This window comes from Ixodes scapularis, unplaced genomic scaffold, assembly GCF_016920785.2.
Source record: "Ixodes scapularis isolate PalLabHiFi unplaced genomic scaffold, ASM1692078v2 PGA_scaffold2__306_contigs__length_199485367, whole genome shotgun sequence".
NCBI classification, from domain to species: domain Eukaryota; kingdom Metazoa; phylum Arthropoda; class Arachnida; order Ixodida; family Ixodidae; genus Ixodes; species Ixodes scapularis.
In genome coordinates, this window is record NW_024609857.1 from 153,027,788 (window position 1) to 153,052,986 (window position 25,199).

At 44.4% G+C, this 25,199-nt stretch overlaps 2 protein-coding genes across 2 annotated transcripts in view; both read left to right on the top strand.

The window, feature by feature from the left end:
* The first annotated feature begins 396 nt into the window (after window positions 1-396).
* LOC120840780 (uncharacterized protein K02A2.6-like) lies at window positions 397-7,039 on the top strand. Its single transcript, XM_040211488.1, has 2 exons — window positions 397-1,974; window positions 7,000-7,039. Exons 1-2 carry the CDS (start codon window positions 647-649, stop codon window positions 7,037-7,039), a joined length of 1,368 nt encoding a protein of 455 aa, XP_040067422.1. The 5' UTR covers window positions 397-646.
* A 753-nt stretch (window positions 7,040-7,792) lies between these two features.
* LOC8043865 (lipase 3-like) overlaps window positions 7,793-25,199 on the top strand; it is a 64,648-nt gene continuing 47,241 nt past the window's right edge. The window contains exons 1-2 of the mRNA XM_040211489.1: window positions 7,793-7,834; window positions 21,684-21,891. Of these exons, the coding sequence (XP_040067423.1) occupies window positions 7,793-7,834; window positions 21,684-21,891 (250 nt within the window). The remainder of the gene's footprint in view (window positions 7,835-21,683; window positions 21,892-25,199) is intronic.

Consider the following 25,199-nt stretch of genomic DNA (forward strand, 5'->3'; position numbering starts at 1 on the left):
TTAGATATAAAACTGTCGCGCGCAGGTGGTAAAACTTGAGTATGATCATGTACCTCACATAGTTTGGGTGAATAACATAGTCGGCATAATTTAACTATATCGCTGCGTTATGAAACCTTAACAGTCAGACTAAGAATAAACGAATGCATCTTAGTGTGAACTAACACTGCCACTTCGGCATCATTGAAGTTGTGTAACTCCCGTAAAAATGTAATTGCGAAGGAATTTCATTACTTTCTGAAAGTGGTACTTCATTGTAATTTATTTCTAAATTTTGGTCACTAGTGTAGCAGCGTGGCGCTGCAAGTCACGGCGCACCACGGCGCATCGGCTGTGCGCACCCCGGTCACGGATGTCACGTGACAAGCGCCTATAAGTATAGCACGTTCAATAAAGAAGCCCTCTTTGCCCGTTGGAATGTCGTCTGCTCAAGTTATCACATTGGCGACGAGGATGACAACGCACCCGCGCTGCCCAGCGGAAGCGTCGCAGACGGCAGCAGACGAGCACCATACGAGCGGGGCCAACTGAACGGACAGCGACAGCCAAAGCAGCGCAGTCATCGCATCTCAAGCGGGCGACGGACGGAGCGGACACGACGGACGGAAGCCAGCAACCGATAAGTACACCGTCGGTTTGCCGAAATATGGCACCTCTTGGAAAGCTTGACGAATACGACGAAAAACAACATAATTTTGACTCGTATTTAGAGCGTTTCGAGCACTTCGTTAGCGCAAACGACATCAAACCAGAAAAGAAGCTAGCGGTGTTCTTGACCGTTATAGGACCTCGAGCTTACGAAGTTCTGAAAAGCTTGGTCGTACCGGCAGTACCGGGAGATAAGTCGTTCGAAGAAGTGAAAGTTTTGCTGAAAAACCACTATAGCCCGAAGAGCTCGGTCATAGCGGAAAGGTGCAAATTCAACAGACGTGTACAAGAGGAACAGGAGAGCGTTGAAGATTTCATTGTAGCGCTAAAGCATTTGGCAAGGAAGTGTGACTTTGGCCAGTTTCTGCAAGATGCTCTGAGGGACAGGCTTGTGGCGGGAATACGGCGCGAAGAAACGCAACGTGCGCTATTCACCGAAGAAAGCTTAACCTTCGAAAGGGCATGCAAGATCGCATTGGATCAAGAGCAGGCGGCACGACAGACAGCGTTACTACACGCCGGAAGCAGAGACGCGTCGTTGAACGAGATAAGAGCGAACCAGAAAGATAACGTCAATAAGCGTGACGTTCGAAAACACAAGCAAAGCAAGAAGTCTTGCGAAAGATGTGGAAGGGCGCATGCGGCAAGCAAATGTTGGTACAAGAATGCTACGTGTCACAAGTGTGGCAAGTTAGGCCATTTGCAAAAAGTGTGCTCGAACGAAAAAAAGGGACCCAAGAACGCGAATGCAGTGGACTGCTCGGAGGACGATTCAGAACTGGACGTCTATCACTGCCTTAACACGGTGCGTTCGGGTTATGAAGTGAAAGTCAATGTTGAAGGGGCGGACGTTTTCATGCAAATTGATACAGGAGCGGCTGTAACAATTGTTCCTGAAAGTGTTGCGAAAACCGTGTTCCCTCATGTCAAGTGTGAGCCATCTCGGGTAAACCTAAAAACGTACACGGGTGAACGAATCCCGGTAAAAGGGCAATGTGACGTTTCCGTCACATACGAAAACCAGACTTTGAAACTGCCCGTTATCGTCGTCGATAACCAAGGCAAGAAATTGCCGTTGCTCATGGGGCGGAACTGGCTTGAGAGGCTCAGACTTGATTGGAAAAGCGTCATGTCACTGGAGCATGTAACTGATTCACACCGAATAGAAGCGCTGCGTAACAAGTTCCCGACAGTATTTTCTAATCAGTCTAGTGTCACGAACAACTATCAAGCGAAGATAGTTCTAAAACAAGATTGTACGCCGGTTTTTTGCAAGGCGAGACCGGTGCCTTACGCGTTACGCGATAAGGTTGGAGAAGAGCTGGACAGGCTAAAGAAGAGCGGGGTTTTACGCCGCGTAAGTCACAGTGAGTGGGCGACTCCGGTAGTTGTAATTCACAAGAAAGATGGATCACTCAGGTTGTGCGGGGATTACAAAGTAACGATCAACCCTGTACTAAAAACCGACCATTACCCACTGCCGCGACCTGAAGATCTGTACACTGCCATCGCAGGTGGCAAAGTGTTTTGCGTGCTGGATCTTTCTGCTGCGTATCAGCAGGTACCGCTGGCTGCCGAGTCCAAACCACTTTTGACTATAAACACGCACATGGGGTTGTTTCAGTTCCAACGCCTACCGTTTGGTGTGGCCAGTGCGCCAGCCATTTTTCAGTCCTTCATGGACGAGGTGCTTAAAGGCATACCTCATGTGGGATGCTACATTGATGACGTCATCGTGTCTGGAAAGGACACCCAGGACTGTCAAAAGACGCTGGAATGCGTCTTGCGTCGACTTCGTGACTACAATGTCACTTTGAAAACGGACAAGTGCCGTTTTTTCCAAAGCTCGGTGACCTACCTGGGTCACACGGTGAGTGCCGATGGCATTTACCCGACAGAAGCAATGACAAAGGCTATCACAGAAGCGCCCGAGCCCACCTGCGTAACGGAACTGAAGGCGTATTTGGGGATGCTAAACTTTTACGCTAAGTTTCTCAAGAATGTTTCGTGCGTAGCTGAACCGCTTTATCGGTTGTTGAAAAAAGGTGAAAAGTGGTCGTGGACTCGGAAGTGCAGCGAGGCATTTGCTGCTACGAAGCAGTTGCTCGTAAACAGCCAGGTTCTTACGTTCTACGACGTAGACAAGCCAATTGCATTGCTGTGTGATGCTTCATCGTACGGGATTGGTGCTGTCATTTTTCATGTAACACCAGAAGGGGAAGAGCGCCCAGTGGCGTTCGCGTCGCGAACGCTCACGTCAGCGGAAAAGAACTATGCGCAGTGCGAGCGAGAAGCGCTAGCTCTGATGTTTGGTCTGAAAAAGTTCCATCGCTACCTGTATGGTAGGGAGTTCACTCTCTATACAGACCATCAGCCACTGCTTGGGATACTGGGGCACGATAAGCCTGTACCTACGCTAGCGGCAGCTCGAATGCAAAGATGGGCAATGATTCTTGCAGCCTATAGGTACAAACTCAAGTACCGTAAAGGAAAAGATGTCGAGGTGGCTGATGCTCTGTCTAGACTCCCACGACCGATGACAACAGCTGACGACCCTGCTGAGTGTCTTTTGTTGTTTGACAGTACTCCCTTGACCGCGGAAGACGTAGCTAGAGCTACAAAACGTGACTTGACCTTGTCTCGCGTAGCTAACTACGTTCTGAACGGATGGCCTGCCCAAAGTAGCGAAGAGCTAAAACCGTACCATGTACGACGTGACGAGTTGTCATTTGAGCAAGGCTGCGTCACCTGGGGCTCAAGGGTGATTGTACCTGAAAAGCTGCAGTCACAGGTTTTGGCACTGTTGCATGAGGACCATCCAGGTGCTAGCCGCATGAAAATGCTTGCCAGAAGTTTTGTATGGTGGCCAGGGCTAGACCTAGAAATCGAGAGCTACGTACGACAGTGTCGCGTATGTCAGTCTGTTCAGAACGCTGCTCCACCTGTACCGTTACAGCCATGGAGCTATCCAACTAAGCCGTGGCAACGAGTACACGTGGATTTTGCTGCTAAAGAAGGCCATGTCTTCCTAGTACTGGTGGATGCTTTCTCGAAATGGATCGAAGTGTGGTCCATGTCTTCCACCACTACTGGTAAAACACTCGACAAATTGCGAAGTGTATTTGCGGCTTATGGGCTACCAGAGGTACTGGTGAGTGATAACGGACCTCAGTTTGTTTCAGATGAGTTCTCTGAGTTTATGAGGGTGAATGGCATCAAGCACGTTAAGACGCCACCCTATCATGCTGCCTCCAACGGCGCAGCAGAGCGTCTCGTGCAGACCACAAAAAAAACTCTGCTGAAGCAATTGTTAGACGAGAAACAGAGTGGCAAGAAACACTCTTTGCTCGAGCGTTTGGATAGCTTTTTACTGAGCTATCGAAACACCCCAAACAGTACCACTGGTCGCACTCCAGCCGAGCTGTTTTTGAAGCGACAGCCACGAGTGAAACTTTCTTTGCTTAAACCCGATTTTGTAAAAGCCATGCAAAACAAACAGCAGCACCTGAAGGAACAGAGTGATGCGTCGCGAGGTGCTAACCGGTCTTTTGTTGTGGGTGATACTGTGTTGGTCAAAACGGTGCGAGGCGAGCTAGTGTCATGGGAAGAAGGTGTGGTGACTCAAGTCGTCAGTCCTGTGACATATTTAGTGAAAGTGGCGCAGGTTGTGCGGTTCACACACGCCGACCACATCCGAGACCGCCTTGCAAGCCCGACGTCCCTTGCTGCACCGCCTACGCCGGAGGAGCCTACGCTCCCAGATGTTCCGGTGCCTCGAGAAACCCAGCCGATGGTGCCACAAGTTGCTTCTGCTGCTATGCCAGCGGACTCTCAAGCCGGCAGTCAACAAGCTACACGGACGCGTCAGCAGCCGCTTCCACCACCGAGTTCCACAAGTGCGCCAGTGACGACACCGGAGCCTTGTACTGAGGCACCGACTTCCAGAAGAAGTACGCGAGTGCGGCGTCCACCGGACAGGTACAAACCGGAGGACTTCCGAAGCTGATGTGAGGGGGAAGGAATGTAGCAGCGTGGCGCTGCAAGTCACGGCGCACCACGGCGCATCGGCTGTGCGCACCCCGGTCACGGATGTCACGTGACAAGCGCCTATAAGTATAGCACGTTCAATAAAGAAGCCCTCTTTGCCCGTTGGAATGTCGTCTGCTCAAGTTATCACAACTAGTAAATATAATTACGATCAAATACTTTCGTACAAGAGTGACTGTAACAATATATTGTTACAGTCACTCTTGTACGAAAGTATTTGATCGTAATTATATTTACTAGTGACCAAAATTTAGAAATAAATTACAATGAAGTACCACTTTCAGAAAGTAATGAAATTCCTTCGCAATTACATTTTTACGGGAGTTACACAACTTCAATGATGCCGAAGTGGCAGTGTTAGTTCACACTAAGATGCATTCGTTTATTCTTAGTCTGACTGTTAAGGTTTCATAACGCAGCGATTTATGTTCGTCACAGTCTCCGCCTTGGTATCACTTAACGTTTCATGAGATGATACATAGACTGAGCACTGAATTCGTGCCAGCAACGTATCAAAATAAAGCACTGCTAAAGTAGTTAGTTTACGCATATTTTAAACCGGAGATAACGAACGAGGAAAGACGGCAACACACCGTTGTTTAAGATATGAGAAGTCTGTCCGTGTAATCCCCTTTTTTTGTCCGTCCCTTCCGGTTTAAATTACGTGTAACCGAGACCAGCTCGCCAGTTTAGTAGCTGTGTGTTCAAAATATTGTCGGGGTTCTTTTCATTATTGCAGTTCGAAGAAAATAGTTTATTGGTATTACTATAGAAACTGAAACGAAATCTATTGGAGGTTCAGGCTCTTTATTATTCGGGAGATGGCCAACAGGGATTGTCAAAGTACCTACGGTCACATGTTTTTGATAAACACCGATAAACGCCGAAAATTAATCCACAACCTTGTTTTTTCAAAATCGGGGAAACTCCTAAAACTCCGAATCGGAGCTGCCCCTAATCAAGCAAAGCTAAGTCTCAAGGAAGAAAGAGACCGTTACCTAGACTTCCATTCTGCTTTGAACGGGAAAATAGCCTACACTGAACTGTCCGCCAGACTGCTTAAATGATGCTGAACCGAAATTTAGATTTCACAATATAAAGCCGCAGAAGCTTTGAACGGGATGTAATGAACTCCGAATTATGGCTCGTACTTCGATATCTCAAACAGACGGACGCATTTTCAGAAAAAAGGGGCGCGGTCAAGCGATGACTATGACGTCATAATACTCCTGGAACAGTTGAGAATCAGGAAAAGCGGCCCCGGTCTCTCCCTTCCTTGCTTCAGTGCACCAGCTCGAGGGTATGAAACGAAGAACAGAGGGAATGAGAATGGTGACGTCAAATGCCTCGTCCGCCTCTTCGGCCATGTTCAATCTCGCACTTGTTTTCCAAAAATAAGGCCATCCGTTAGATATGTCGCTAAATGAGTGATGTTTTTAGGTTTTGCAGGATCCCACCTATCGGTCAAGCCGTGTTCTGTGAGCTCCAAGTTTTGGTTCAGCATTCCTTTAATGCTTCCTTCACTTACATTCCGTATCCAGCTTCTTTCTCTTATCTGACCCGGGATGTTTTCTAAGTATTCAAGTTACCCGCATAATCCCTGGAGGTTTGAGAATCCTATGCCTGTGTTCTATTTTCTTCCCCATAAGCCCTGACCAACACCAGTTTTTTCGCTCAACATCAACAATAAATATACTAAAAAAACAGAATCCGTAAAAAAAAGATAACTAAAAAAAAAGAAATTTTAATGAGCAAAATAAAACCTCTTAACACGAAACCTATGGCGATAAGCAACGCAATGTCCCCATCACAATTGAATTATTTTTTATTATTTTTCTCCCCGCTGTTGAATAAATAATCTTTCGCTTTGCGTGGGGAACGTTCTGTGCCCTTCTGTGGAAGCTGTGACTTGGACAGCTTTTCAGCTGTTAGTTAAGGGTCAAAGCTCGGGTGCAGACTCGTAGCTTACTATGTTTCACGAGCCAATATACGGGAAATAAAGCAAGCAGACACTCACGTGATTTCACCTGCCAATAATTGTAAAACAAAAGCTCCAGAGTAACAAAGTAACGAAGAGCCGTTGCCATTACTGTAAACAAAATGTTGCGGTTACGGACGCTAAAGGTAATTAAATTACGAATGCAATTATGTTTAGTCAAATGTGTTTGATATAAAATTAAAAAAGTGTCTAAAAGCAATCCAATTGCGGTAATTTAAGTACGGAAGTTGGACCATTACAAAGGTAGGGTTTTCAGGCTAAGCAGTGACTAAATATAGTAATAAAAAGATGGTTTAACCTTCTAGACGAATGCCGCTGGAAATATTTAAAGAATTAGATTTCTAGGATTGTGTCTTTAAAACGATAGTTCTAAAGTCACTGGAAATGGTTCTTTTCCTGGATTGTGAGGTTAGGACATTTCAAGATCTATTGGTGGGGACCTGTTTCTACCGATACAAAGCTTTTCCTCTTTGCGCTTCGTGTGCTGAGTGGAAGGATAAGTGTGGCATTAGCATTGATGACGTCAGTGCTTCAATTCTTATGGAAAATGATGAGGTGTGTACGCAAACATAATTTCAGACATGATGGCTATCAGCCGGCCACCTCAGTTAAAGCAAACAAAACTCACAAGGACAAGTAAGAAGTAGATAGGGCAACTGGTGACCAACTGACGTCAGATGGACAAGAAGAACAGGAAAAATACAAACACCAACAAGAATAGGAAATAAATGGGCGCCGAGAGGAATATATCAGCAATAAAATTAGGGGAAATGAAAGGAAATATAGAAGTTAAGCTTTAAAAAAAAATAATTTCAAGTTAAGCCAATTGAACTGACGTTTAAGAGGAGACGCGGAAATTTTAGTTCTTGACATAGGAAAGCAGGTTGGCCCAGTTAAACATTTAAGTTGAACCCTAGTTTAGCACCTTCAATAGGTGACACTATTAAAACTTAACTTTATTAATTCAGAGCATATTGCAGTATACTCAAATATATTTGAACAGTACTTTATTGCTGTATTTGTTAGCCTTTTGGGAAACCTACATCAGCGCGTGCGGAATAAAAACGAACAAAACAGAAATTTGACTTCATCTTACAAATGGCTACGGTGCTGCTAAACCCAGAAAGTACAGTTCGTTTGGTGAGAAGTTGGCTTTTGTTTGGGTATTTAAGGCCTTGAAAAGCAGGGAGATGTCAAGGTGTAGTAAAAATTGAACCTCTTTGGTCCAAATCTGGATATCTTAGTCCTAATTCGCCAAACAAGTGCGAGAGCTAGGCTCCACTTCTTGTTGTTCGGTTTTTATGTCGAAACTTTGGGTCCGTAATTTGCCAAAAAAAATAGTGCCCGTCGTAGACTTTACTGTTTTTATAACTCGGCATTCATCTAACTTTGTTTGGCTCAACTATGGCACTTCGGCAATTGTGTGGTGGGCCAGAAAGAAGCCATAAAAACGACAAAGAAAAGTACTTTGACACATACTAACGCCATGGAGCAAAACGATATTAGGGCCAAGTCAGGCCCCTATAGGATTGCCATCTTGTACCAAGTTAAGGCGTTTCTCTGGTGTGCTACATGGGTTAAGGCACAGGCGCCTTAGCCTAAAGTTACTATACAGGCACCGCGTGTGGGGAGCCAGAGTTGCGTGCCTGTTTTCCAAGCATCGCCGAGCCGTTTGTGCAAATTCGATTACGTGAAGAAAAAAATCAAAGAGTGTGCGGGGAAGCTTCTGCTACAGCCACTCCTCAGCTCCGTTAGCCGCTAGCTGCTAACTAGCCGCTAGTGAACTGTGCTAACATCTTTTGCTTTTGAGTGAGCACGTATACCATCAATTTATCTAAACTCCTTCGTCGTATGGATGCTAAAAAATGTGCAATAAATACCAGTGACACAACATCCCGCGGATGATGTAGCTAGCGCAAGAAGAGAAACACAAAGAAAACAATGTCCACGTAAAGAAAACGCTCATTCAAACTTGTTAGTTCTTCACTTCCTAGGCCATTAAATTATTGAACCCTGGCATATCCAATATAATTTATTACATAAAATATGTTTTATTTTTGCTGGTAGGAAAACTGGTTTCTAGCCTTCATAATTGCGCTAATTCTTAAGAGGAATAGATGAGGCAACCAGAGTGTTTTGTTAAGTACTAGATTTCGGGCACTTAACTTTTTTTTAAGACATATGACCAGTAACACGCTTGCATATATCCGAGTCGCAGTCCGTTGCGATCGCTAAACTGCAAATACGCAAGCATTTAATGTACACTACGGCGTTTATGTCAGAACGCCGACATTTTGCGCCAACAAACGGGATTAGTGCGCATACTGTAATCAAATCTTTCGTAATTATTGGCCTCAACAGGCCCCAAAACGACGCATAGGCGTGCCTGCACATGACACTAAATTAGTCGGAAAAAAACATAATTGAAATTTCATTTGCGTGCTGTGTTGCCTGGTGCGCGTTCTAAATACCTAGACGAAATATTTACTGCGCACTTCATACTCAGGTGCGACGTGGCCGCCAAAATGATAACAAAAATAACGAGCGCAAACCTCCAGCCGCACACACGTCTCCTACACGCGTGAAAGTGACTTTCGCACATAACTTTCAATTTTAAGATGGATGAACGCGTAACTCTGCTCCCTACTGTAGGTTGTATACAGGGACTCTACCTGAGTCCAACGGTGCAAATGCTTTTGTTGCACAAAACCTCGCGCGGAGAGGCCGCTCGAAACCATGGCATTGAGGGCAACTTCAAGGCGTCACGCCAAATCAAATATACCTAACCTCGAACCTGCTTTCTTTTCTAGCAATTTTTTCAATACTTTCCGCCTCTTTCTCCATGGTCCACCAAAATTCCCGATCGCTTGATTACCACTTTCTACACCCGACTTTGCCCCACTTGGAAAAACAACTGCCAAATCGATAGCCGGAAGTCAATCGGGGATTAGCTTAGAAAGCATTACAGCCGGATTTGGTTTTCCACTACGTGTGGCGCTCCTTCTTTCGGGAGTTTACAAGCTCAGCGGATAGGCACCACAAACGCGTCGCATATTCAACGCGTTGCTGGATTTGAGTTGATTTCACTTTTTGGCATTGGGAACAATAAAGAAACGAAATCTATTGATATCCGAAGTCGGCAGATTCCGTGTCATATGAATCAATGAACAGTGCGAGATTCGCACCGCCGCCTCTAAACTTCTTTTCACCCTGTCGGATCATAGTTGTAAATGCCTGTATTCACAGAGTGTTAAAAAAACTCCGGACACGGCGAGTCTCGCGCATCTTATTTTCGTACTACGCCAAGTGAAATCGCACCATTAGCTAATAAAAGCATAAAAGAATTGAATAAAGAGGAAAGATTTATAAAAATATTAATCCACGCCGCGAGGTTTTTTTAAGCTGTGACTGGCTGTAAAAGACGCAGCGACGCATGCGCACATATTAAAGGCGCAGAGCAGAACGAGTCGGCCAATAACAATGCAAAGAAAAACGACGACGCCGTGACCGATAGCTTTCAGCTTAGCCTGACTGGTGCCTCGGCTCGAAACGTCGGCTGCTATCGAGCTGTAGGTCATGCGCTTTCTTTCTCTGGGTGCTGAAATCAGGCCATCTTGCGTCACACCTTAGCAATCCACATAGGCTGTGGTAGCAATAAACATAAAAGAACCGGTTTGCTTTAGGCGGAGCTTTCGGCTGCAACTGCTGCTCAGTCAGTAAAGTACCGATCGAACACGAGTTCCCGCTGAACGCTGACGCCGCACTCCTGCCCAGCCTGTGCTTCACGCTCAATCGAGGTAGCAGACGTGATATTTTAGTGCACGAGCATTGTGCTGGGTAATAAACCACGGTATAATATCATGGCCCCCGAAAAGTTTTGGGGTGCAGGAAGTGAAACAGGCGAATGGAACGGCCTCAGGCCGTTCCATTCGCGGATAAACTGAAGAAATATGTTGCCAAGCGCATTGAGCCACCGTGCTGCGGAAATATCCTGCGTTTTTTCTTCGCCGGGTCTGTTCGCTAGCTTGGGTATATAGCTCGGGCGTTGATGCCCGGAAGGGAAACACTAGCGCATAGCGTATTTGTTCGAGTAATAGCCGCGTTGTCTATGAACAGAGCGTCTGTAGCTGCTCTGCTGTGGAGCACGGGAATAGCGAACCACCGCTATCGGTAGTAAAATTGCAGCGGTTTACGGGACAGAGATAAGGTCTTCATGCAAAAACGCTATCAGCTCAGATATAATTTTTACGGAAAATCGCGTTCACGACGCTGTTAGTCGCTGGGTTTTAATGGAGAACGCGATAATTGACTGCTTCTGTGTTCTGCATGAAAGTAGACTCAAGGGCCTTGTTCATAAGAACCGCTGCCATTACTCGAGCAAACACGGTAAAATATTTGCGGGATGAACGGCGAAAATGCGCTCGTTCGCGGGAAATATACTCCTAGCTTCTCACCACATCACACATTACTTTTTCAAAAAGCGGCAGTTTGAAATACTAGTGTTGCTCACTTAAAACCGGGAAGGGTGTAGAATAAATGCACACAAAATTATACCAAGCAGAAACGACCACAGCCTATAAAATCCCAGCGGAATAAATACGCACCTGAAAGATTACCTATCACCAGAGCTGCACCTACCTTGCTGCAGATAGCGAGGACCGGCGTGGTAGAAACTGAAATAAAAACCTGCCATGCCTGGAGCGCCAGAGCTTTCGGCTCGAATTAAAATGCCACGCCGCTCGTGCCCTAACTTCGGCAGGGTTCTTTTTTTTTTTTTGGTGCCACATATTGCTGTGTGCACACCTTTTACCTGTGTGTTGGTATCCCTGAACTCGCAGCACCTTGCAGATCTCTGGAGAAGCTGTGCGCTATCCGCCCATTTTGCTGGGCAGCTGAGCGTTTAGAAGGAGCCAGAGAATAACTTTGCGCGCAAAGAGTTTCGGAGGTCGTGGTACGATATATAACGTGTAACTTACACCCTGTTAAACCCAGAGATTTGTGGCAAGCAAGTTGTTACCCGAGTGGGTTTGTGAGACACCGCAACGTACTGCACCTTAAGAACAACAGAGTAGCAGTTGCACTGAGAGAGCCAACTTTTTCATCTAAATTGGATATGTGAGACGCCTCAAGAGGAATACTAAGATCCAGCTGACTGAACATTAAGAGTGTGCGAATAGTGCTTTGAATCAAATAGTGCAGCGTTATCTCTAGCTCCAACAGTGGTAACAGGGAGTCATTATTTCCTGGGTTTCTCCAGCACTGTGAAGGCTACCAAGAAAGCGCCGCTATTTGATTTGAACCACTATTCGCACGGTCCTAGTACAGATGTGTGCACAAACTCAACAGAGCGCTGTCTAGAGTTATATCTCCTTGCCAAAACCTGGCTTGCTCTGACGTGAAATCAGCGGCAATTGTGGTATAGCCTTTGTGCTAAGCGTATATAGCTTCTGCAGCATTCATTCGGTTTGCACCATAGATTTTTTCTCGGTTAGAACGAAAAGGATTGACCATAGGCACGGCGCGACGGCGTCACGGGAACTCCATGTATACACTTGTAAAAACACAGGCGCTTGTATCAGTGTATCTGTTCATGGTGAGCTCGGCCGCAGGCTTTTGTTTTATACGAGGACGTATTGTCTAAAGATATTTGCGTGCGCCTGTGCTTCTGAGGGCTGCGGATGTTTACAAGATTTTATGAATAAAGGCGGGAACTCGCGTCAGCTGCATTGATGGCGCCGTACATTAAAGATGCCTTGAAGAGGTTTCGGAGATACCCTAAATAATACGATAACTCACTCTGCTGACTCTAAGCAACTTCGGAATTCCTCATGACAATACGCGGCTAATTTTCATATTGAAAAAACAATCAAAGATTGCAACACACCGAGTTCATATCCGGCGATAGGAGTAACATGTTCTGAAACCAAGACCAGTGTCATCTGCGAAGCGAAGGTTCCTCGCTCCTCAGACTGGTGGAACCTCGGAGTGATTTCTCGTATGAGCAGCTCGTTGCCCATACAGCCCGAACCGCGATCCAACCCAGCGAGGGCGCGCTCTAGAGCTGACGACCGAACACATCACTCCCGCAAAAAAAAAAGAAATACGTTTTTTTGAGAGGATGACTGCAGTATTATATTCCCTCTCCGCGAAAAGTAAACTTTTTTGACTACTCTTATTTGATTTGATAATCTACAAAAGCATACACATTTTTTTTTTGATAACAGCGTTTGCAATTTGAACGAAATGTCGCGTTTTCATTGTTGACATGTCGTCCTGCCACTCTAGAGAAAAGTCTGTGCGTTCACTTTCCCGCACAAGACTCAGAAAGCCAATCACCGCAATTTGCGGAGGCAGCTCAGCGAACGACGATGCAGAAACATATGTTTAGACAAAAAACGCAGTCTGAGCTGAGACATTAAAGAGATACTACAACGAAATTTTGGCGCTTATTTGGGGGTCTATATGTGTTCAAAGGAGGGGTATCACATCGAACACACCAATATCTTGTTAAAAAAGTCACGAAAAGGATTTTTAAAACGAATTAAACGATTAGCAAAGAGCACCTGGTGGATGTCGCTAACGCCTCGTTTGTAATGCCCGTCTAGAAACCTCGACAGCTAGTGACGGTGAGTGTTCCGCCTCCGGCCACGACGAGAGAAGAGGGGAAGGAGGAACTTTCGTCTTCCCGAGAATCCCTTTGTGTGTTCCAGAAGTAGCTATTGTCCCCCTACAAGATTATAACAGATTAAACCGTCACTCAAAATTCGTACAAAAGCTGCCGCTTCGGTGGTTGGAACGACTAGGCCATCCCCTCGAAGTGAGCCTCGCCGTAGCTTTGCTCGTCCTGACACGACCTACGTCACGATTGCGTCGGATGTCACGTGCTCTAAGATGGGCCTTCTCTGATCGCTTGGTAGAGTGGGCCGTTTATAACAAAAAATACAGCCACCAGGCTCAAAATACATACGTGGGATTGTCATTTACGGACATTGCGGATCATATTCAGCCTATTTTTGAACACGACGGATATATATCAAATTTCGTTGAGTATCCCTTTAAGCAATTCAACCATGACGTTTTGCATTGCCTAATGTCACAACTCAGACAGTGTTTCTTGGTCTAAACATATGTTTCCGCATCGTCATTCGCTGAGCTGCCTCCGTAAATTGCGGTGAATGGTCCTCCGAGTGTTGTGCAAGAAAGTAGACGCGCGGGCTTTTTTTTTTTTTTTTTAGAGTGAAGCTTGTGGGTTTCTTTATGGAGGTCCCTCTACTAATAATCGCCGCCCGATCGGTGTGCGCTCCGCCCGTCACCCAGGGAGTTACACACTGCAATGTGAAAACAGCGAATGGGTTTACTGCACCTCTTGGTTGCCCGTCGTCGAGAACCGACAGTTCAGGCACGCCGACCCTTGTTGTCGCCCGTCGATCAGAACTTACAGCCGCAGTTCGTGTCCAGGCATGCGAATCGCCTTTCCCACGCCAGCGCTGCGTAGGCTGGCTGTCCCGGACTATCAATGCCCAAGTCTCGCTGCGAAACCACCCCGGGATTGTCATAGCCCAGGTCATATGGCCAAGGTTCGCCGTTTCCACCGGTCTTGCTCCAGACCTCGCTGGTGGACCGCTCCGGGGTTCGTCATGGGCCAGGCCAGGCAGCCCGGCTCCGACGTTCTTGTCTAGCTACCAGCCTCGCTCAGCTCGCACTGTCTCGCGCCAGCTCGTGTCTTCTCTGCCGACCGCCTGTCACGTGCCCTCTGCCTCGTCTTTCACCCTCGCCCCCTACAAGCTGCCTGAAAAATACTCCTCCCATCACCGGAGATGACCTCGGTGTGTTCGATCCTCGACTGATTTTTGAATAGAAAAATCGGCGGCGCATTGTTATGATTTATACAGGATGTCACAAAAAAAATTACAGTGTTTTTTTCAGCGCAAAAATAAACTAGGCATCGCCGAACGCTCATTCTTCGCAGAAAGGTAGCGCTAGATGTCACAACCAGATGCCAAAGTTTCAGCCCGGTTTGATAACTTCATCAAAAGTTATAAGTAATTTTCTGAAAATTTCAATGGGAAAATAGAGCCCATTTTTGCCCGTCTTCGGTTTCTGGTGTCATAGAGCCCCATGTATTCGAAAACTCCGTAGGGCGTCATTTTCCCATTGAAATTATCAGAAAAGCACTTACAACTTTTGATTAAGTTATCGGATCGGGCTGAAACTTTGGCATCTGGTTGTGACCTCTAGCGCTACCTTTAGACGGATAATGAGCGTTCCGCGATGCCTAGGTTATTTTTGCGTTAAAAAAGACCCTGTAAATTTTCTTCTGTGACACCTTGTACATTTTGAGGATGCTTGGGGTCCGCGGAGTGACTCATCGTCATGTTTAGGCAACCTCAAAATCCTCTTCTGGGAACTTTTAAGTGTGAAACGAATAATGGTGAACGCGCAGCCTATCCGTCTTCCACGGGAGAATACTAACGCCGATGCAAGACACGCCCGCTTGCTCGCTCCTTTTTGTTGTGAGAATTGTTTCAGGGGAGCAGGCTAAGCATTCGCGAATATACGCAAGATCTCATTGGAGAGTCGACTTAGCAAGGAGACAATTATCATGTGGTAGGACTTTTGCACATACACCCATGCAGCTTCTCCCCAATATGCTCGTGATGGTATCCTCCAAATTAATCAAGGGTAGTGTGAGATAGTGCCCACCGATTTTTAGCGGGTAAACAAATATGGGATAACTTGATTAATTGACCGTACAAGATATTATTGTTGCTTCAATAAATCTGGTAAATTACATTGAGTCCTACTCTGTACTGCCGGCTTGTGCCAGATCAAATAAAAGTTATGTTGAACTTTTAAAACAGAGTCCAGGTAGGATAAATGTTTTGCCGAAAGGCTTCACTTAATATATATTATTGTGAGGACATTGTATTTTTCTCGTGTTGTGACCATTGCTGACTGTCGGTGCGATTAAAAGCTTTGCCGTAGTCCGCTTTCCATGATTGTCCAAGAGGTCACTGTTGCTTCTTTAGTAGGTATATATCTCCTTTCATAGACGGAAATAAGAAAAAAAAAAGAGTAAGGTTAAACAACGAAGTTTGATGGCGTTAGTATAAAAAGACACCCACCCTCGAACTTGTCGTTCGTAAGTGATATTGCTGATTGCAACTTCTCATGTAGACACTGTAACAAGGTGTCACCAGGCATTTTAATAAAAAAATATTTGGAATCAATTTCGTCTTAATGTTTAAGGAATAGGACGCCACATTTGGTGTGCACAAAGTAAAAAGAATTTGAAAGTTCAACAGCTGATGCGAGGGCAGCCACTGCATTGGAACCTGCGTAAGAGCTGTGCCCGTGAAGTGTCTGCGAGAATGGTTTAGTCTAAACGAGAACATACGCTACTCGAATATTACTATTAATGTCACATATTAACGCAAATGCAAATAATCTTTAACCTTTTCCAGCTGCTGCCATTTTGCAGAGACGGAAACAATGAGAGTCGCTTTTGCACGTCTGTTCTGCCTCGCCAGTGAGTATGTGATTGTCAGTTAGATCGCACGGAATCCTTACTGCAATGAGGAGCGCAAGATCGTCTGGTTCTTCCACAGGGCTTCCGATGATGTGAGAACGCCCAGCTCTTATTCGCTGATGGAAAAACAAAAGTAGTGGGTAGACCTTAATGCATCAGGCGTTCAGGTCTACCAACTATCCTTACACTCAAAGCCAATCAAGACTCGGAATCATTCTGACGTCACCGCCACCCCTGCCAAAGGAGCAGACAACTTGCTTTACGAATTACCGAGAAAAAAATTGACTTGCATAATACGAATTTGTTTTACCTTAACTCGGCAAATTGAAAAGGCTAGGGCATTTCATCACCTCTACAGTAAAACGTGCAATCCATTCTAAACAACAGTTATGATGTATTTTCAATTAACAAGAAAATAAACACAGTGAATATATTTTTGTGTGCTTTAGAAAATAATTTATGCATTATCATTTATATAAATGTGAATGCGCGATTGTCGACTGTTCCTGGAAAGATTCAAGATCACTTACTTGCTGCGCCTCGCTAGAGTGGCGACATGCTTTGGTATAGGGGATGTGACGCCCCTTCGGCCGCGGCCACCATTTTGCTTCCCGCGGTGTGTTGGTTTCGTATAGGGAGTATTCACTGGCGCCCATATTCGCGTGCGCTGCTGCTGAGCGCGTGCTGACGGCGAGCTTCCGCAGTCCTTTGGGAGCGTGCATTTAGCACCATCAAGGTTGTCGGTCTTAGCAGGCTAATAATGTGAGCTCGTTCTGAGCATGCGCTCTAAACATCACCCTCAAATATGGCGTCCAGTGAATGCCTCCTATACATGAGACTAGAGTGACTCTACATGAGAGGAGCGGATCACCTTAGGCCCGCGAAAATGTCTAATTAATTGGTACTCGTGTCCGGATATATTATTCCAAGAGGAGGCTCTCTCGGCTGGGAAGTCATCGAATTATCGCAAATGCCGTTATCTCTATCACTTAAAAAAAAAACGCCCGTGCGTCTACTCTCTCACACAGCACTCGGAGAGCCAATCACAGCAGCTCATGAAGGAAGCTCAGCGAATGACGATGCCGAAGCATATGCTTAAAACAAAAAAAAAAAAAAAAAAAAAAAAACGCAGTTTGATTTGTGACATTAAGCAATGCAAAACGTCACGCTTGCATTGCTTAATGTAACAACTCAGACTGCGTCTTTTTTCTTCCTAAACATATGTTTCGGCATCGTCATTCGCTGATCTGCTCCGTAAGTTGCGGTGATTGGCTCTCCGTGTGTCGTGCGGAAAAGTAGACGCACGGGTTTTTGTTAGAGTGTATAATGTTTTCGGCATTATCATTAGATGCAGGGCCGAACACAAACGCATCGTTGATGGCACACGTTACGTTACACGTTCTTAATGTTACTCCCGCGCACTTTACAAGTTGTACCGTTGAATAATGACGTAAACGGCTCATAAACGGCTGCGCATAAGTGGGAGGCAAGATGTCGGTTTGGCTAGCAGTCGACAGAGTTGTCCTCACTCTGTGAGGGCCACCAGCACAGCAACTTTGAGGAATTCTTGCCGCTGCGTGCATGCAGCGTCATGAAGCAGCGGGTCGGCGGCTTATTCTTTCGCGAGCCAAATATGGCAAGCAGTGAGAGGTGCGGAGGTCATCCCGGATGCAGCCTCATGACCCTCACAGTACGGAGCGGCCGACGATCCAGTGGTCACCTTCATACCGATTGTGACTGTGAATTTACTTTAATTTTACATATTGCTCTCACATTTCATTTTGATACCCCTTAGGTTGCTCAATCGGCGCCCGGCTGACGACCTTATTGCAAACATGTTTTTTCGTTCCTGTTTTACTCTCTAGTCCGCTTGCGCATTAAGAACTTTGGCGACCAAAAATCAACATCTGATCGAAAAAAAAGCTGTCGCTTACACTTGTTCAAGGCTACAAGGCAGATTTGTGAGCCGATATAAAGGTTCACGAATATATAAACAGTTTCTTCAAAGTATCTAATCTTGTTACACAAACATGGAACACTTTAGCAAGGATATACTGTTGTTTGACCTTCCTTTTAAGTCAGTTGATTTCGCTGAAAGCAAATTTTGAGTAGCAGGTGACAGCAGGCTCCTAAATCCGACTTACTCGACGCCTTTACGTGCGTCGTTTCAATGCTTGCATTGGATCACCGCAGCCGTAGCTTCCCCATTTTGGAAATTTATCGTGACCGGGCATATGAACACATTTCTATATGTGTGTTGTGCATATATCTCATTTCAGCAACAATGTCAGCTATAAATTGTAAATAAAAAGAAAATACTGCACTGGTTGCTCATCATATATATCAATTTTGTTTAGCCTGTCTACAGATAATTGTTGCGGAATCGTATTCTGACCAGCGGGATGACGAGGAAGCAGATTTCGTCCCATCATTGGCATACGCAGGTAACTATTGCTCAAATAACTATACTTGGCAGTCTGAGATTAAGGCATATTTCTACGCGATATAGAAATCTAGAAGCAAAAAAAAAAAAAAAAATTCGGCTAATGCAGTTTTATTACCAAGGAGAAAATATAGAGTAGTTAAAGAGATCCAGAATTCCCAATCTGGTCTACAAATTGCTCAGAGTCCGAGACATAGCATGCGCAGATATTGTTGGCATAACAAGCTTCACAGAAATGTTGGTGGGCAGCCCCATGGATACTCATCTATTTTTCGCTAAATATATGTATACATGAATAGGACAACCGAGTAATTCTTTGGTATAGTAATTATAGAATGCAGGCATTAAATATCTAGTCAATTTATAATACAGGATAAAAAAAAAGGAGTTGTAATCACTGAATGAAGTTATTTTCGAGGAATATTCCACAATTCATCATAGGTGGAACTGCTCGGACTCGACTACATTACACGTAAATATTAACCTTAACAGAAAAATTCTGAAATTTATTGTCATGATAATTTATCAAAATGTTAAATTATGATGAATTTCACGTAAATAATCGACTATAATCACTAAGATCCCCCCCCAAAAAAGGACGCAGTGTATGGTTTATTGTGTTCCCGGTTCCTGGTTCATGATTCGTTCTTCGGCACGACTAATACAGCGGTTCTCAACCACTGATGTTCGAAGCGCAATACAGGGTAGGCCGAAGTGACGGGGGACCCTAAAAGGAGGAGGGCGTTGCACAGTTACAATAACCAAAAAGTAGCGATTGAAAAAAACAAAAAAAAAACTAAGTGCGTACTGATAACGTTTTGAAGCTATGAAGCGGATAATAATCAACCCTACTAACTAGGTGCACATGGCTTCGCCTATTTAACTTTGTAAAATTGCGATTATCAACGAACAAACAATATGTAACTTAGCTGACTTACGTTGAGGGCTTCGGGGACCCGAAGAGGGCCTTCGGGGACCCCGATTGGTTCACGGACCCCAATTTAAGAACGACCGGTCTAAAGCATATATCTTAGTGGTTAGGGAGCAATAACAAGCTGCTCGGGATTCGCCACGCCATTTCTTTCTTATGCTGCCAGTCAATATAGCTGAAGTAAAGAACTCATCGTTCCCTCCCGATTCATGGGACTGCATGTAGCACCTTCACGCTGCCCCGCAACTGTCAAATAATAGGCACCAGCTTGTAGTATATTTATTAATTGAACATTATAAACTACAAAAACAATGCACTTATAGTAATCTTTGATATGATATACAATAGCCTCATGGGAAGTACGCCAGTAATTTGAATATATTATATTTATATGAGTACTAGTCACCGCATTCATATGAGTATTTTTACCTTATTTCGTAAACCTAAATTCTAAACACTCTATCGGGTCGACACTTCTTTACTAACTGTTAACTGCCATTCGCAATCCTTCGGCATAATACAAAACACAGAGATATGCCGCCTATATCTGAAAAAGAAATGTTTCTTGTATTACAGATCAATAAGAAACTGTTCTGTAGTATGCCACTCAAGTGTAGAATAAGAGCACCTTCTAATATTACATTTCACTTCAGATCCAGACACAGACAGAAATGTGGTAAGTCACTGAATATGTCGACAAAACTGAGCGGTAAAAAAGAAGGGATTCTTTAAGTCTTTACCACTCGATCACTTTGCAATGGTGGGTAAATCCCAATTTGTAAATAAGTAAGGACAAGTTCAAACGTTTCTCGGTAATTTCGTTCGAGGACTCATCATTTATCCGTCCTAGGCAAGTTATTAGGTATTTATTTTTTACTATTCGAGATGCTTTTGTTAGACAAACAGAGTGATGTGAATTACTTGTGCTTCATAACTTAGTAGATAAAATAAACCTGTCCATATAAAAGGAACGTATCTGTGATTTATTAAAAATGACGTATATTAATTCAATTTAAACAATATCCGAAGCTGTAAAAATACGCTTCTTAGCTTTCTGCATATGTTACATATAAAAAAGCACCTCGATAAACTTCAAATTATGTCTGGGAATTCACCGTAGAAAATAGCGAAAAACGGACGAGGACGAAGGGGAAACAGACGGGACGAGCGCTGATCAGTCAGCCCTTGTCCCGTGTCTTTCTTCTTCGTCCTCGGCTTTTTTCGCTTTGTTTCCTGCGATGAATTCCCACCAACTTGCCCAACTATCCCTTCTTCTATGTGTAGCACTCATCGTATATTAAAGTGAGTATGTAATGGACATCGATAAAAGAAACTAATTACACATTACAAATAGAGAGGAAAACAAATATTGGACTGGTTTTCGCACCAAAATCTCGGCGAGTTTGAAAATAAATCACCCAGCAGATAAAGAAAAATCATCACAATAGCTGAATTAGGCTGACAAAACCAGGGAGCTTGGTTTTGTCGGCGCTAAATGTAACATAACGAGATAACACGACTGTGCTCGGGTGACGTTATAGTTATGAAATACCACTTGACATCATGCCCTCACCAACAACGTCACGTCAGGTCCCATGTCACAGTGTGACATGAAACGTCACGTGCCACACCGAGGCATGTGACGTTTTAATTACGTCAGTGTTTCACGTGACGTCATAATAAGGTCGTGGTCTAACGTGACCTCACAGAGTCACGTAGCCTGATAACGTCTTCATGACATCCTGGCGTCACATGATATTGTCACGTGACATCATGATGACACAGAATACCACGCTGTCACGTGATGTCACAGTTCTTCGTGACGGTTTTCTCGTACAATTTGGCTTATAAAAGCATTTTGTGTTCGTATATGCAAGCGGAGTGGTACACCTTTGTATCGTACTCCTTTAGTGATCGCAAGTTATTTTCAATGAAATTTTCACGAATGCTACTCCTCTCTGTGCACCGATAACTGATCACGTGAATACAAGACCTATAACGTTCTCGAGAGGGACAGCCGCATTTTTCTTGTACTGGTGTTCAGAGCTTGGAAGCCACGTGCATTCTCTTTTTGTAATCTTTTTAGTCGCAGTTGATTGCCAGTAAAGGATACCCTGTCGAAGAATACGAGGTGTCCACCACCGATGGATATGTTCTGGGAATTCAACGCATCCCACGAGGACGAAACGAGAGTGGTCGCCCAAGTGAGCGCCGCAAAACGCCCGTCTTTCTTCAACACGGACTGTTGGCGTCGTCCACTGATTATGTTCTCAATTTTCCCGAACAAAGTTTGGGTAATTACCTTTTCGATTTATCGCGAAGGGAACTTGTAACATATGGCGGAGTAAAACTGACCAGGCAACGATGGATGTTGACCGGTCTTCTAGACCTGCAGAACTGGGCCACTGGGCGCCTAAATATTTAGCGACATTTCTGAGTATCATTTTCTTGTTAGGTAAAGAAATGACGGGAGCTTAAAATGGACAAGTCGGGACCAAATTTGATGGCGTTCTTGTTTTGAAATAGATTATTAGAACATTGAGCATTTAGAACGTAGGGAAAAAAAGGAACCACACACACACAACACTTTTAGTTCCTGAGTCTGGGGTGTTCAAGATGCTGAAAGTTTAGTAGCTCTCCTACATGCTATTTGTTATTAATATAATTATTTATGTATTGTTTTTGTTGCGCAATGCAGCAAATTCATATCCGATGCCTTCTTATAATACTATTGCCGGAGTGTCCAAGAACTGGTGTTACTGTTCAACTGCAGCTACATATGAGCAACTTCTTATGTAATTATTTACGGCAGATGCACACGAGTGATCGTTTCAAAGAATTTTGATGTGTGAGGTATTTATTAATTTTTTTATTTAGTCTTATGATCGGGAGGCGCTACAGGGAGGAGTGGTGGGAAACATTTGAAGAACATGTAGAGCAAATAACAGTTATGATGACAGGTGATGAAACACGCCAGACTTGAATGTAATGTGGCCGCTGATGGAGACGATGAAAGCATAAAGGTAGTTCCAGTCCACGCTGGCTTTGGGGACAAAGGAGCCGAGGTACAGGCTAGTTCTACAACTGGGTACGCCAACTTTCAATCGGTGATCGAAGCGAGATGACACACTTAAGGGGGCTGTAAAAAGTGACTGATAAAGGCTGTTGTTCTTGTAATATCTTTTATAAAAGGCAGATTCTAGAGATGCGACGCCGAATAGAGAGATCGGGCAGATGTAATGTTTGTTTCATTTGAGAGGCGCCAGCTAGACGGAAATAGTCAAACGGGCAGGTCGATTCTAGACAGATTCCAGGTTTAAAACGAGCGAGTTCATATGGGGATCCCATAGAGATGAGGCATACTCAATTTTGGAGCGCACAAGTGAATTTTATGATAAGAGTTTTAATAAAATCAGAGCGAGGAAGAAATTACGGCGAAGGAAACCGGGCCTGTGGTTAGCATTATTAGCAATGTATTCAACATATATATGCGATGAAAGGGAATGTGAACACCAAGATATCTATAAGCAGAAATTGTTGACAACCGGGGACAATTAAGGAGATAAGGGGTCGGATTGGATTGATTAGTTGATTTTATGATTCTTAATACATTGCATTTGTTAACATTGGGTTTCATAAGCCATGTGTCATGCCACACAGAGATACTGCTAAGATCGGCTCGACGAATAGATCCCTATGGGAAGTTAGATATTTCTCGACATAAGACACAATCATCAGCAAAAAATTTGATAGATGAGAAAATAGAGTCAGGAAGGTTATTAATATAGATGAGGAAAAGGAGGGCTCCTAGGGCGAATCCTTCAGGAAAGCCTTATGACAAAGAGGGAAGTTGAGATTCATGATCCTTAGTTGATACATACTGGGTGCGACCGTGAGAAATCCAATCAATCTATCCTAAACTATTGTTATCGAGGTTGAGTTTGCCGAGTTCGTAAAGTAGTAGTCGATGCAGAACTGTATCAAAGGTTTTAGCGAAGTCAAAAAAAGAAAAAAGAAGCAATCAATGGCAGATGGGCGGTACAACACAGAAAAGAAGTCATTAGTAAAAACAAGTAGCTGAGTTCCAAAGGAGTAATGTTTACGAAAATCGTGCTGACAGGTTGTAAAGAATGAATTAGACTGAAGAAAACGAACGAGACTGGAGTGTATCACATTGTGACGTTGCTAGCCGTTACAGCACCTGAGTGTGTACGTGTTACAGAGGGTCGTTTCAAATTAGGAGACCTTGTGAATATGAACAAGTTTTACTTTGAGAATTAAAATAAAGTTCAGAAATAGGGAAGAAAACGTAGGAAAGATAAGAGAGCAAACTGAAATAAATGAAGAAAAAAGAAACCTGCACGAACCAAGAGTAAATGTCGAAATCCGGAGATATCCAGAGTTCAACGTAGGTGGCGCAGTCAGTGATCGTCTGCATCACTCACAGTCAGCCGTCTTCCTTCTGTCTCTGCTCGTCGTGGGGAAGAATGAAGATCAACGTCAATCGGGACCCCTTCGCCAAGTCCCGGGGTCGACGACGGCGTCTGTTCAGACTTCTGAAGGTCGGCTTCCACCACCTGCCCAACCGGCCTTTTTCCGCTTTCCTCTTCTTCCTTCTCTTCCCCCACCGCCGCACCATTCTCGCGCACCACACACGTTCAATTAAAAAAAAAAAATCCTCCTAGACAATTTTAAAAATTGTATTTACTGTTCCAGAAACAAGAATCCTCCTTGTACTTTCAACTAACCGCCTAAATATTCAATTAAGTTCTGTATGAAACCAACATTCACATTCGGAATTCAACACTATCTTGCGCCCTAAAACAACCACAGAAATATCTGTCAGTATAAGAGAACTCTGTTCACACTGGTCCCCGACTGCGAAGGGCATACGAATGGGACATTCCAAAAATTTTTGGGGTTGCCATGGGCAACTCTTAAGTGTTCACTCCCTTGTATAATGCCCCTTGGGCCTTCAAGGAATAATAAATAATGATGATGATACGTTCAACCGAAGACATTGAGGGCATTGTCTGCTGCACATTTGACGCCATTCTCCCGGTCACCTCTAGCTCTTCGAAAATCCCCGGTACGATCATCTCTTTATTGGGGTACCCCACCGTGATTCCTTCGTTTCCGGCAGGTACCCGTGGGGCCAAATTGTGAATTAAGGATGAAAAGGACTATTCCTCGTTTTGAGAGCGTTTGTGGTGGTTGTATGCTAACTCCGGGGTTCGCTCTTCGCCTGCCGTCGGTTTTCTCATCCTGTTAACGTGGAGCACTTTCTGCTCACCAGTACGGGCGTTCTTGACGCGATACGTAAGATCAGATAGCTTTTTAATCACGTGGTGCGGGCCTTCCCTCTTAGGAAATAGCTTCTTTGATATTTCTAGTTTAGCGGCCTTTACTTTAATGTACACAAGATCGTCTATGTTGTGAGTTGCGCTTTGCGAATTTCAATTGTACAGTTCTTTTCGCTGTTCAGCTGATTCGGCTAGTTTCTCTCGTGCTGTTTCATGAGCCATTAAAAGTCTGTGACGTAGTTCATGGCAATAATTCTGAAGTTTATCGTAATTGACAGGTGGTGGCTTACATAAGATAT